Genomic DNA, 14,186 nt, shown 5'->3' with positions numbered 1-14,186 from the left:
TATACCACCTCAGAACTCCACACTGGAGAGCAAACCTTTGTGTGAACCTTTAGAGGACAAACCACCACACTTCCTGAAGTGCTGGTGTCTGAAGAGCTTCTACCTCTCGTCTCCTGGGTTGTTCAGGAATGACTAACTCAGGGTTCAGGAGAAGTCTCCCCTCTCCGCTCCCCACCCCCAAGACAGGGTTTCTCTGTGTATTCCTGGCTGTTCTGGAACTCACTCTGTAAACCAGGCTGGCCTCAAACTCACAGAGATCTTCCTACCTCTGCCTGCAGAGTTCTGGAATTAAAGGTGTGCATCACCATTGCCTGGTAGAAGTCTCTTTTGTGAAAGGAGAAGGTAGCTTCTGTGGAGAGGAGAATGTAGTTCCTTATGTATGGGCTTCATACTACCCTGTGAATGCTAAGAGGAGGCTTCAGCCTTTGGTCTGTCTGACTGAATTTAGAAAGCAAAGATTGTGTGTGTGTGTGTATGTGTGTGTGTGTAAGTGTACCTATGTAGAACTATGAGGCCGTGCAGAGGTATTTTGCAGAAGGAAAGGGTGTCTATGCATGAGCACATAGTGGGAAGCGTGTAAGGGTGTGGGGTCTGTTGAGCTCAGCAGCTCACCCCTTGCGCTGCAGATTGCTGCATCAGATCTTGTACCTTCATTCTCTTCCTAGTCAGTTCTCTGGCTTCTGCATTTGAACTAACTTCTGTTTTCCTTTAGACTTATCTTCCTCTCGGTTGGCCAAAGCCAAGGAAGTTGGAGCTGATTTCACCCTCCAAGTTACCAAAGAGTCTCCTCGGGAAATTGCTAATAAAGTGGAAAGCATGCTAGGGAGCAAACCGGAAGTCACTATTGAATGCACAGGAGCGGAATCCTCCATCCAGACGGGCATCTATGTGAGTGAGCTGAGGGCAGCTTGCTGCTGTGCAGCTTGGGGGCAGAGGTGGTACAGAGTAGTAAGGAGAGCAGTAGTGAGGAGATCGGCCATGGAGCTCCATTGGGCTTCTGTGTGACCCCCCAATCAGCTAACACCTCTGCATTTTGTTCTCTTGCCTTTTGTGTGAACTTGCTTTGAGCCTTCATTGAGTCCTAATGAGATTCAGTTGTGAAAAACAGACACAAGATGCCCTTTCAGGATGGGGCTACCTTTAGCATTGCTCCAGTACCTGTAAAGCCTGCTTTCGACAAAACCATTAGCAGGACAAACAGAAGACCATGCCTTAGTAGAGTGGGAAGTTCCTGTATTGTTTTATTGAGGAAAACTAGTCTTTGAGTCATTGATACAAAACAACAGCTAGTGATTCAGCTAGTCACCAAGGTGAGGTGAGTTTTCAAGGCTAAAACTGGTAAGTGGGGTGCTATATCTTCCAGAAGAAGGAGGAGCTAGCTGATAAGCTGCCCATACCTGATTCACCCCTAAGGTTCCACCCCTCCAGCAACTTCTGGGAAACAGAGAAGGAGCTGGGGTGGGGGAGGGTGTGGCATTGACAGAGCAAAGTACAAGGAAAAGAGGAAAAACAAGCCCTCCTGTATGGCAGTCCTCTGCTGGGCGTTTTGTAGGCACGATGCCTCTGCACCTTAGGTCTGAATCCAGTTAACACGTTACAGTGAGAGAGTCCAGGAACCTCTTCCAAGTCCCCAGGTTTGAGTCAAGAGTCAATCCCAGCTCTGCTGAGCCCGCTGGATGGGGAGGATTGAACAAACAGCTGTGCTAGGATGGGAGGGCCTGAGCTGGGAGGAGCTCCTGCCTCTGCCTCCTAGACTGCTTCCCACAGGGCCATGGGCTTCTCTTTTCCTTCTGAGTCATAGCCAGCTCATGCCCAGGGCACTCTGCGGCACGTGGGACAGAAGGCTAACATCTCTAGCTATGGTACGCCCTCCAGCCTGGAACTCTTGCAGAGCTGTGTTTCCTCCTGTCAAGATGCTTAGTGTCACAGAGAGCAAGGAGGTGGCAGGAAGGGTAAGCAAGTGTCACTTGGTCCTGTCCTGAGTTTCTGTTAGAATCAAGCCATCTTCTGTTCCACTCTCATAGCCAGTGGTGTCCATGTGGGGAAAGGCAAATTGATCCCAAAACTATGCAAGATGATGAGTCTGTGAGTGGCACCTCCTGGGTGCCAGGCTCTGTGTTAGACACATTGCACGTGATAAGAGAGAAGAAGGTATATCTACTATCTTCAGGTGGCTAGCGGGTCAGTGTGATACCATACCACAGAGGGGCAATGAAACTTGATGGATGTAACTGTTCTTCCTCTCTGCCCTGATACTTGGGAACAGATGTCACCTCCAGTAGTTGGTAGCGTAGGCCAGTTGCCAGACTACCTGGGATGGTGTAGATGTGGCTGTGACTTGAGGGACTTCCCAAGCATGAGTGATGTCTCTCTGACATGGAGCCATCATGCGTAACATGGACTTCAGAAGGTGTGGTCATACTGCCAATGAATGCAGCAGGCAGTAGCACCAAATATGGGCACAGCTGAGCATCACCTTCCTGTCAGGGAGGTGACTGGATGCTGTCTGTGTGATGTGGTAGATGACCTTGGGTAGAACGGATGTCATCTCATGGTATATTGACCATACCCAGAGTAGTCAAGTAATCTGAGCATTCCTTGGCCTGTGACTGCATATTGCTGGCCCCTGCTACCTGGAATAGCCAGCAAGTTCCTCCTCATTGTCAGAGAGGACAACTCCCAAGGGGAAAGCATTTCTCTGGAAAAGCTGTTAGTTAAGAGTTTACTGTGACTCAACCCACAGCTTTGACCTCCTGCCCATCTCCAGTGGAGACAGTGATGCTTTTTCCATTACATGTCTATTCCTGGGTTGTTTATAAGCAATTCTGCACTTCAGTAAAAGCATAAAACTGCCAAAAACTGCACACACAATGATACCAAGCCCTGTGATTGTTAGCCACGAGGTGCTAGCTGGAAGGCCAAGTTGGCTGCTCAGAGGTTTTAGCAGCAGGAGTGGCCTCACAGTGCTGCACCCTGGAGTACCACCTCTCCTCTGGGTACTGCAGGCCTCTCTCCATGACATTTCCTACCCCTCCTCTCAGGGGGGCTGGCTGTGTGCCTTCCTGTCGCTCTGTTTTGTATCTCTCAGAATGGTCAGGTGTAAGTGCCGGCCATGTCTGGCTATCACTGCAATTCTGCTCATTTTCCTGCTGGTACCACAGGCCAGCGCTGTACTACACAGCATCACATAGAATCGCCAGGAGATACTCTCCCTCCTCCTCTGACACGCTTCAAGAAGGGAGTGGCTCCCTGGAGTCTAATTTCATGACATTAGCAGAGTGCTGGATTTCCAGACAAATATTTAGGAAAGACAGATCCATTCTGTTCAATGCCTTTGAGGTGTAGAACAAAATGGCTCCTGCCCGCCTTTGTGGCTGAAGTTGTTTTTAAAGCACAGGAGTCACAGCCTGTCTGTGTGACAGCTGCAGTTTCTCGCTACTGGTGAGTCCACAGGTGGTTTCTTATTTTCATTTTGATTTTTTTTGAGATGTGGGATCTCATTATGTAACTCTGACTGACTTGGCCCTCACTCTGTAGGCACACTGGCCTTCAATGGTCAGCAATCCTCTTGCATTAGCCTCCTTGGTGCTGGGTTTGCAGTGTATGCCACCATGCCCAGCCGATACTGACTGCTCCTGGTGTCTCCATTAGCCACCCTTACACTTCTGCATACCCTGCCACTCTTGGGTTTGGGTGGCGTGTTGAAGAGTTTAGTAGTGTAGCAAGAATCACGTTCTCTGGACTTCCTGTATATCCTGAGTTCTCTTGTTTTATTCCTTCCCTAGGCCACTCACTCTGGTGGGACCCTGGTGATTGTGGGAATGGGCTCTGAGATGGTCAGTTTACCCCTAATGCATGCAGCCATACGGGAAGTGGATATCAAGGGCGTGTTTCGGTACTGCAACACGTGAGTATGCTGAGGGTGAGCCAAGGTGAGCAGCAGCCAGCATGGTCAAGGCAGGTCCCATGCAGCCTCTGAGACCAGGAGTCTCTGCGTGTTTATTTATGAGAGGCACTCCCTGACCACACTGCCAGCACCCGATATGATAGGGCTGCTAAGAGAAAACATGTACTTCTTCCTCAGAGGGAGGAGCAGACAGGGAGGGGGTTTGGGTCTGCCACTCATCACCTAAGCCCCCCTCCCTCCCTACTACAGCCAGACTTCCCTTCCTCTCCTTTAAAGGGAATCAGGGGTCTCTTTGGGGATAGGGCTGCTTTTCACCCACCCTATCCATATCCTACTGCTCCCCACTGTGTACAGCAAAGATGCTCTGACTGGAGCATAGCAGTGCCTCATACGCCCAGCTTATCCCTCCATGTCCTCAGCAGAGCGCCCACTTTGCATTTGCCTTTGCCAAGCTGGGCTGCTAATCTGTGCGAATGGGTTATCTCAGCCTGTTCCTGGCCACCTCCCCATTTACTGCCTTTTCACACTGGCCTCTACAGTATCACTCGGTCCTTCTTGGCAAAGAACGTCTAGGTTTCATGGCCTAAACTGCAAAACAAGGGGTTGGAGGCTTGGATATGGCAACTGAAAGTCTCTGTACCTGCAGATGACAAGCCACAGGCCTTCTGTCACTATGGAGCTGACCTTGTACAAGGATCGTGCTAGAAATAAATGTGACTGAGCAGTTTCTGGGATTAGTAGTTTGGGGGACCTGACTACTTTTCCCCTGAAGGTGAATGAAATGCTTATGATCTCTTACAGGTGGCCAATGGCGATTTCCATGCTTGCATCGAAGACATTGAATGTAAAGCCTTTAGTTACCCATAGATTTCCTCTGGAGAAGGCTGTAGAAGCCTTTGAAACATCCAAAAAGGGAGTGGGGCTGAAAGTTATGATCAAGTGTGACCCCAATGACCAGAACCCCTAAAATGAATTTATTGGTGTCCTCAACCCACCCTCTCAGAATCTAAGGGCAAAATGGCTAGGAAGCGGGGGGGGGGGTGCTTGATTCAGAACTAATCTTTGAATGGTAGAAATAATTAACTCATAATAAACAGAGAGTCTAGGGGAGTCAGTGTGCCTTAAAGACAGAAGTAGTGATACTTCGGGGAACTTGTAGGCTAGGGGGTGGAGCTGACTTAGGAAGAATGGATTTTAAGATGGAAGTAGCCCCATAGCTGATCTTCAATCTCAATGAATGATTGTCATCTGTTGAGTTCAGAGAATGGTGTTTGTCAAGCCAAGTGTCATTTGGTTTGATGATAAAAGAATAAGAAAAGGAACTTGCCTTCTGGATAAAAACTAATCAAAAGAATGAAACAAATTCCATATGAGCTGCACTGGCTTACATACCAAGAGCACTCACTTCTGCCCAAGGACCACCTCTTCCTCAACGCCTGAGAATTCTATCATTACATTTTTAAAGTGGAGGACCACCTTCCAACACTGCTCATTCACAGCAAGGAGCAGTGCCAGTTGCTATGCAACCAGGAGACGTCTACCTAGAGATTTTAAATTCTGCCTAATTAGTACAGAGGCTTGGGTTCCTTACTGGGGGGATTAGAATTCCCTCCCAGGTCATTATTACCCCCATTCCACTCAGTTTGGGATTTCTGAAAATGTTCTCCTTCTCATAACTGTGTAAGGCTGGTGGTAGCTCTTGGGTGGGCACCACAGAACTTTTCATCCTAGGCCTTTTCTGTATAAGATTTGGGTCCAGTCACTCCCTTTGTGATCTTAAACTAATTCAGAATGAGTACACAGAAACTGTGTTGTAACTTGGGCTGCGGACTTTATCCCACCTCTTCGGCTGTGGGTAGAGAATGGCTGAAAATCTTCTGGAAATTTCTCAGACTGCTTTGCAAAATAAATTCTTTCTCTGGTGTTGGACTCCTGCTGTGGTTGGTGCCTGTTTCGGGAGTAGACTTATGCTGCCCAGTTCCCACAAGGAAGAATCGCAGAGCTTTAGCAGGGACATTTTCCATATGAAATACAATCTCACAGACTGCTAGAAGCTGAAGTAGCAAATGTATGAGTATCTTGCAGGTAGAGAAAGTAATCCAGGCAAAGTAGCACAACCCTTGTCTTCTCTTGCTCCTGCAGGAGGCAGATTCACAGAATTTTGTCCGCACACTCTCGGCAGCCTTGCATTCCTGCTGGCTTGCTCTTCCTCCTCTCCGTCCTATTTAGTTAGCACCAGACTGGTCGCTTGCCCTCTCTGGAGACTCCTTCCAGCATGGGGATGCCAGAGTTCCTCTAGTAGGAATGAGACGAGCCCCTCACTTGGGAAGATTTCTGAGAAGTCTCAGTCAGGCACAGGTTTCTCTGTTAAATTTACAAATAACTACTTTTCTTCTGGTTGTGTCCCAATGAGAGGGGACGACAGGATTTGGGAGCCACAGGAAGCACAGACAGCAAGGTTGAGCCATGAAGAGCAAAGATGTGTCACTTGGCCTAAAACTGTGCTTGCAGTAGATCGGCTAAGCTGGCCTTAGCACTTCCGTTTTCTGGCTTCAGTTGGGCTTTATGATGCCTGTAAAACTCTGAAGAGTGGGTGGGCTGATCCCAAACGCAGTTCAGAGAAGACTTGGTGCTCGCCTGTAGTTCCAGGGCTTGCGCTGAGGGAGGATCATGTTTAAGGCTAGCCTAGTGAGAGAGTATGTTTGAAATAAAAGCAAAACCCTAAGATAGCAGCTCAGAGGATCATCCTGTGTTCATGTCCAGCCCTCAGCTTCCAACCTGTGGCTTCTCACACATCCCAGGAGCAGAGAGGCTGGGGTGGGCTGTTAAGTGAGCCACAAGCATGGTGAAGGATCACCAAGTTGCCTGGGGTCTCCCACTACATCTCTATCCTGATGCTCCTTAGAAGGGGCTGCAGGAAGATGGGAATTCATTCCCTCCATCCCCACAAGATACTCAGTGTTTGTTGACTGTCTCAGTGAATCAGTCCCGGAACCAAGACGGTGAATTTCCCCAAAGCTCCCCAACATTAAAGTCCTGGCGGCCTCTGTGTGCTCTCACCAGGTTGGGCATACATTCGGTCAACATGGAGGACCCCGCCCAGTTGGCACTCCCAGTACTAGAGTGGGGTGGGGTTTAGAGTAGAGAGCTGAGAAGAGGAACCTGCAGGTGACCTCGAGGAGCGGGAAGGCAGCCTATAGGACCCCCAGGGAGGCTGGTATGTTGGCTCCAGCGACTCCATCTTGCTGATCTTCTTTGGTCACAGCAGATACTCCTGGACTTTCTTTCCGGGCTCTCTCTCCCCAGCCTCCTGTTTTGCATAAAGGAGGCAATGTGGGGTAGTGAAGCCAGAGGTCAAGCGTGGGGAAAACATACAGGATGTTTTGACTGTTTGCCTTTTCCTCAGAACCGCTTCTGTTTTCATGATGTCAGCTTAGGCTCAAAGTTCAGAAGCCAAGACAGAGAAGCAATGCTCAGGCAGCCAGCCAGGACAGAAGCTGTACCCCGCTAGAGATGGGGAGGCCCAGTCAAAGCCTACACCCCTGATGACAGACAGTTCTGGAAAGGGAGGAAGAGGATGGGAGAGGGCTGTAGTGCAGCGGCTGTGCGAGAGCACCACCGACAGGCGAGCTTTCCAGACACACGTGTTGCCAGTGTGCGTTGCCCAGCCCCCTCCCCTCTTCTCCCCCATCCCTGCCTTCACAGCCTCTGCCCCTTGCTCTCAGCTTTAAGAGCCGAAGCTGAGCCAGACACTGAATTCTTTTCCTGGCTGGCACCTGATAGTGGGCAAGGATGTAATAGGTTTTACCACCATGGGATTTCTTAGCGAATCCTCCAACCAGAAGAATGGCTTGCTTCTTGGACCCATGCAGCCCCTGAGAGGCGGTGCATCGTAGAGGATTTGTTATAGGGCCGAGAGGGCCAGCCACTAGCTCACTATGCCCCCAAGCCACTTCCATTTCCAGCCAGCCTCTGTTGGAGGAATCCTTTGCTATCTGAAGGGTCCTTCCGGACAATCTTGAAGTCCCCTAATGTACTGACACACCGTTTCCTGGGGGAAAAGACCCCACGGGAAGTATCTCTCAGGATTAGCTGTAACGGGCTTTTTCCAGTTCAAGTTCTGGGTTAAGGAGTAGCTTGAGGGAGAGAGAATGGCCCAGGTTGGTGGGGTGAGGGCCTGCATGTGGAAACACCTGCATTATGGATTTCACCGTGTTCTGTGTCTCGGTCTTCCAGTACTTCACATAAAGCTGAAGGCCGAGGCACAACCTGGAAAGAGTAAGGATACATCAATCCACTCATTGTGAGGGGAAGCTATGGGAAGAAGATGGCCCTTTGGGAGTGGTGGATCCAGTACCACTGAGGCATGGCGGAAGCACACCTCCCGTGGATGAGCTCACACTTCTGTGGGTGATACTGAAACCCAGTGGGTCCCGCCTAATCCTACAAGCTCATGCTTACTGGATCCACAAGCCACCGATCCACACGGGCCTCTTGGCACCCAGGGCCTCACTTGTGGGCCTCTTCACAGTTCAGGGAAAAATCACTCTCCACACAGGTTTCTGAGATACCATCTCTGTTCCTGGAGCTCATGGTTTGACTAGGCTGACTTGCTAGTGAACCCCAGAGATTGGCCTTGTCTTCATCTCCCCAGCTTTGAGATCACAGAGCCTCGCTGCTCTGCCAGGCTTTTAACATGTATGTTAGATATGAAGCTAGTCATGCCCTCATGCTCACATGACACGCATTTTGTCAATTGAGCCGTCTCCACAGCCTGTGGTTATACACGCTGACATTGAGACTAGAAAAATCTTTGGGGTTCCAGGTTATGAACAATGTGAGAGAACTTGTGCCTTAGGAAACCCCAGAGTCTGCTGAAGGTGGGGTCATAGAGTCACTGGTTGACTGACTTCAGATCATCTAGGAAAATGGAGGCTTGGTCCTCCTCCACTCAGAACGTGAACCTGTCACCATGTCTCCAGGCCTGAGTTTCCACAATGGTATTAGCAGTCACCCCTTCCAGGGTAGGACAACAACCCCTGCAGGAGCTGGCGTGTGATTATAGGGAAAGTGTCTCAGTCACCATGGAGCAGTGAACCACCGTCAGTGAACCTGTACCAAAAGCTTTCCCACACCTATACCCTCAGTGGCAAGAAAGATTGCCATACCGAACCTTACTAGGTCACTGGGAGAAAGTAAGGGCCATACATATAAAATGTCCCTTTGCTGTTCTGGCCTCTCTTTAGTAGGTATAACTCTGTGTGTTGTTGAATTCACTGGATTAAGCATTAGGATGCTGATCTTGGATTGTTGAGAGACGTTACAATTTAAGACTTTTAAAGAAATTTCTGAGTAATTCAGAGAGGATGGCCATGTTGTTTATTCTCCCACCATGTGTATACTGAATGCTGTGTTTATCTGGCCTAACAGTATACATTTCTAGTGCTATCTAGTCTCATGGACACCAAAGTGAAACATGTCCCTTGTCATACACTACATGGCATAGGACAGGGCAACTAGCCTCAAAGACATCAAGAGTTATTGATTCTTGTAGAACCAGCAAGGCATCTCAGTGGGTAGAGATACCTTCCACCAAGTCTTATGACCTGAGTTCAACTCCTAGGAATCACATGAGCCTACTCCTACAGGATGTCCTCTGATCTCCATCTCACACACGCACATATACACACACACAAAATATAAGAAAAACGATTTACTGATTCTCAGGAACTTAATGGGGTAACTATTAACAGCAAACCAAGAGGTCAACATCTGAATGAGGAAAAACCCGAAGAACTGTTAATCCAGGGCAGAGAGAAGGCAGTGACTCAGCGGCTGCAGGGCTGGGAGGCAGCGGAACTTTCAGCACAACACAGAGACCAGCAGGTTCCAGCCAGAGCTCCCCTAGACCGATACCGTGTTGGCTTCCCGGTGGTGCTACACTCCCACATGCTGCTACCCTCAGATAAACTAGGACCCAAGGAAACCTTCGCTCCTCCAGTTGCAGCCTTCTCTCTCTGTGGCTCCAGAGGGAGTGATGCTCCCAAGGGGAAGACAGGCATTGCTGGGAGGTTAGCTGGAAAAGTCTCTGCTGCCTCGCTTATGCATGGCCGTGGTTGGGTTAGAGCTGAGGAAAAGCAGCCATGCACTTGACAGAGGCGGTAGAGGATGAGGCTGGTAGACACTTGAATGACTTAGGCTCCACAAAGCAAGAAACAGGTGGGGTCATGTTAGGCTGCACCACTGCCTTATGGCCCCCAGCAGCCCATTTGACTTCTCTCAACCTCGGGTCCTTTAAGAAGGAAAGTAATACCTACCCCGGGGTTGTCAAGGGGTCAGATGAAGTCATTTTGAAGTTCTTAGTATGTCACTGTGATTGTGTTTACGGAGTGTCCGCGTCCTGTTCTCGTCTCGCCGAGATTCAGTGCCTTGCCTGTAAAGAGCAGGTGGATGATCCTTCATATTGAAAAGCTGGGTGAGCAATCCCCTAAGATTTTTCCAGCTTTGAGCCCCTGACTCTGGCCAAGATGCCTGAAGTTGTATGAGAACTATGAGAACTCCCCAAAGTGACAGGAAAGGCCTAGGTTAGACCCAGCATTCTCAAACTGGAGATGTGGCTCTGTGATTAAGAGCATTGTCTGCTGCTCTTCCTAATAAGAGGTAGTCCTGACTCTCAGCTCTGAGCCATTCTCCTGAGCTGACTCCGGGATGGCTGGACTTCCTTAAGGGGACAGTCTAAGTGTCTAGTGACTTACTATGATGAGGAAAAAGGAAGCTCCAAGGACCAGTAGGGTCAGGGCCAGAGACCTCTGTCCCATAGCAAGAGGAGGCCTCACCTGGACTAGAGTCATTAACTCCAGAGTCCCATTAAAGACACTGTAGACCAATGAAGAAGAGGATCTCCTGAGGACAGTGGGTGGAACCAGCTAAATCCTTCAGCCTCTTGTTTTAAGGGGAATTGTGGGTACCTCAGACAATACTGGACCAGAGGCAGAGAATGCTCTCTTAATAGGCTACAGATGTCTCCAGAATTTCTTCTATGTGTGCCAGGCACTGTGCTAGTCTGTAGGGATGACTTCACAACATAGAATGAGATTTGGCCACAGCTTCTAGAAGTGCCTATCCAGAGAGGACCAGCCCCATAGGCCTCCTGGGTCTAGGGCCTTCTTTGGGTGGTAGATGAACGGAACAGGGGAAGAGGGGCAGAGGAAGTTCCTGCACTCCTCTCTCTTCCAAAATCCATTCTTGGAGTTCTGACGCATTCATTTCAGGTGAGCCATTTAAGGTGCATTCTCTTGATCATTTGCAATGGGAATCATAGACGCTTCTCCCAGTAGTCATTTGTCAACAGAATACTAAGCTACTGCAGGAAAGAAGGGAGTTGTGTCTGCCATGGGCCAGACACTTCTAAGGGTGATAGACATGAACCCATGTCTGCCTTGGACCAGGCACTTCTAAGGGATAGACGTGAACCCGTGTCTGCCGTGGACCAGACACTTCTAAGGGATAGACGTGAACCCGTGTCTGCCGTGGACCAGACACTTCTAAGAGATAGACGTGAACCCGTGTCTTCTGTGGACCAGACACTTCTAAGGGATAGACATGAACCCGTGTCTGCCGTGGACCAGACATTTCTAAGGGATAGACGTGAACCCGTGTCTGCCGTGGACCAGACACTTCTAAGGGATAGACGTGAACCCGTGTCTTCTGTGGACCAGACACTTCTAAGGGATAGACATGAACCCGTGTCTGCCGTGGACCAGACATTTCTAAGGGATAGACGTGAACCCGTGTCTGCCGTGGACCAGACACTTCTAAGGGATAGACGTGAACCCATGTCTGAACTCATGTCTGCCGTGGACCAGACACTTCTAAGGGATAGATGTGAACCCGTGTCTGCCGTGGACCAGACACTTCTAAGGGATAGACGTGAACTCATGTCTGCCGTGGACCAGACACTTCTAAGGGATAGACGTGAACCCATGTCTGCCGTGGACCAGACACTTCTAAGGGATAGACGTGAACCCGTGTCTGTTGTGGACCAGACACTTCTAAGGGATAGACGTGAACCCATGTCTGCCGTGGACCAGACACTTCTAAGGGATAGACGTGAACCCGTGTCTGCTGTGGACCAGACACTTCTAAGGGATAGACGTGAACTCATGTCTGCCGTGGACCAGACACTTCTAAGGGATAGACGTGAACCCGTGTCTGCCGTGGACCAGACACTTCTAAGGGATAGATGTTATCTCATGTAACTCATCATATTCTAACCAGATTAGGACAGTTACCCCATTTGACGCCTGAGAAAAATGAGACACAGAGCAATTAATTAATTAGCCAGAAAATAGTGGCATGTTCCTGTAAATCCCAGCACTTGGGAGGTGAAGGCAGGAGAATCATGAATTTGAAGCTGGTCTCTGGTGCAAGGATGCATCCTGGGGTTTCTTGCTGGCTAGACCCTCTACCCAAGAACTCAAAGGCTTTTGTCTGATGTTTTCTGATCCTGTCTTCACTAGGAGGAGGATGCAGCCAGGGACAGGATGAGCCCGCTGTGTGGCACCAGCCCAGGAACCTCTCCTCCACCCTCCACTTCCTTTTTTGAAATTACATTTATTTAACGTGTATGTGTGTTGAAGAACCAAAGTTCCTCCATTTTGTCCTCCACTTCCATCTTGTGTCTTGTGTAAGCTATTTCCCCTAAAACATTCCAGTCCTCAGAAATGGCTAAGGGCAAAAGTGACAGGGTAGCCATGTGGAAGTGCAGATAACCACAGAATTTCCCACCCGAAGGTCAGCTGATATGAAAACTTGACAAGCAACAGGTGAGGTTCGAAAATAAAATTGGTGAAAAGTCCCTAGACATGAGCCAATCAGGATTGAATCCGTCACTCCACACTCTGCTAATATAACTTTTTTTGGTTTTTCCTTTAAATAATGCTCTCTAGAAGGGCGGGGGCCCTCCTCTTGCTGCTGCTGCGTCAGTTGCTTTGAAGAGGTCCCTACTGGCTTGTAATTGTGCACACAATAAACCGTCCTTTTGTGTTTCGGTGAGTCGGTCCTTACAGACTGGACATAAGGTGTGTGTGTGTGTGTGTGTGAGAGAGAGAGAGAGAGAGAGAGAGAGAGAGAGAGAGAGAGAGAGAGAGAGAGCATGGAGTATGTGGAGGTCAGAGGACAACTTGTGGGAACTTCCATTTTCTTCCCATCATGTGAGTCCTGAGGACTCAGATCATCAGGCTTGGCAGCAAGCACTCCTACCAACTGAGTCATCTTGTTCCTGATCACCCTCCACTTCCTAGTTCCCTTAAATGTCTTTGTCACGTCTTTGTTGGTTCTCGTCTTCACTACCTGTGAATTCTCCAGAGGGCTGGGCTTTCTTTATCCTTTTAAGTTCACTTAGAGAAAAATATTACCTTAGTTTGCAGTTTATAGAACTGTTTTTTGTTCTATTTTCCAGACTGGGTCTTGTTGTGTAGCTCAGGCTGGCCTCAAACTCTCAATCCTCCTGCCTCAGCCTCCCAAGGGCTATAATCTATCTCTGTATCTCTGCCTTGGGTTGGAGGTGAGGTGGGCTTGGGGGTGGCTGGAGAGATGGTTTTAGCATTTTAAAGCACTGGCTACTTTTACAGGGGACCCACATGACAAGTCAGAGCCACCTGTAACTCCAGTCCCAGGGGCTCCAACACCTCTGTTGGCACCAGGCACACACATCGTACACAGTACTCAAAGCAAAATGCCCACATACGTACAACAATAAAATATTTTTTTTAAGTCTTAACAGACCTAAAAGAGGCAGTCCACTATTGTTATTTCTGTTTTTGTCTGGTAGTGCACTAACCCTGGGGACTCTCGTATTCCAGGCAAACATTCTACAAAGAGGTGTAATTCTGCCAATGACTCTTAATGTCTATTAACAACTATGCTCTTTTCCTAATCTTGATATAGAGACATATTCATTTAAGATTTCGTCCAGCAGCCTCACTCAATCTTGTCTGAAGTGTTGTGGAACCTTTGTACTTCCTCTTCAGGGGTTCTCTTAGTGTCGCTCTGACACCGATGTCATGTCCTAAGCAAGCCCTTCAGATCCACTGTTCCTCGCAACTCCCACAGCCATGGACACAATGTCCAAAGACATTTTATTCTGGATTCTAGAGCCCATGTAACCTCCCAGCCACATGGCATCTTGAATCACATCTTTGAATTCGTAGTTGGCAAGTAGATCGGCAGGGAAAGGTCACATAGGATCAGTCATACATTTGTGGAGCCCTACAAATGT

At 48.9% G+C, this 14,186-nt stretch overlaps 1 protein-coding gene across 1 annotated transcript in view; it reads left to right on the top strand.

The window, feature by feature from the left end:
* Sord (sorbitol dehydrogenase) overlaps positions 1 to 5,836 on the top strand; it is a 31,398-nt gene extending 25,562 nt beyond the window's left edge. The window contains exons 7-9 of the mRNA XM_057781925.1: positions 713 to 888; positions 3,786 to 3,907; positions 4,709 to 5,836. Of these exons, the coding sequence (XP_057637908.1) occupies positions 713 to 888; positions 3,786 to 3,907; positions 4,709 to 4,874 (464 nt within the window). The 3' untranslated portion in view covers positions 4,875 to 5,836. The remainder of the gene's footprint in view (positions 1 to 712; positions 889 to 3,785; positions 3,908 to 4,708) is intronic.
* Positions 5,837 to 14,186: the final 8,350 nt, after the last annotated feature.

Source organism: Chionomys nivalis, chromosome 9 (genome assembly GCF_950005125.1).
Source record: "Chionomys nivalis chromosome 9, mChiNiv1.1, whole genome shotgun sequence".
Classification (NCBI taxonomy): domain Eukaryota; kingdom Metazoa; phylum Chordata; class Mammalia; order Rodentia; family Cricetidae; genus Chionomys; species Chionomys nivalis.
This window is presented reverse-complemented; position numbering and strand designations above follow the sequence as displayed.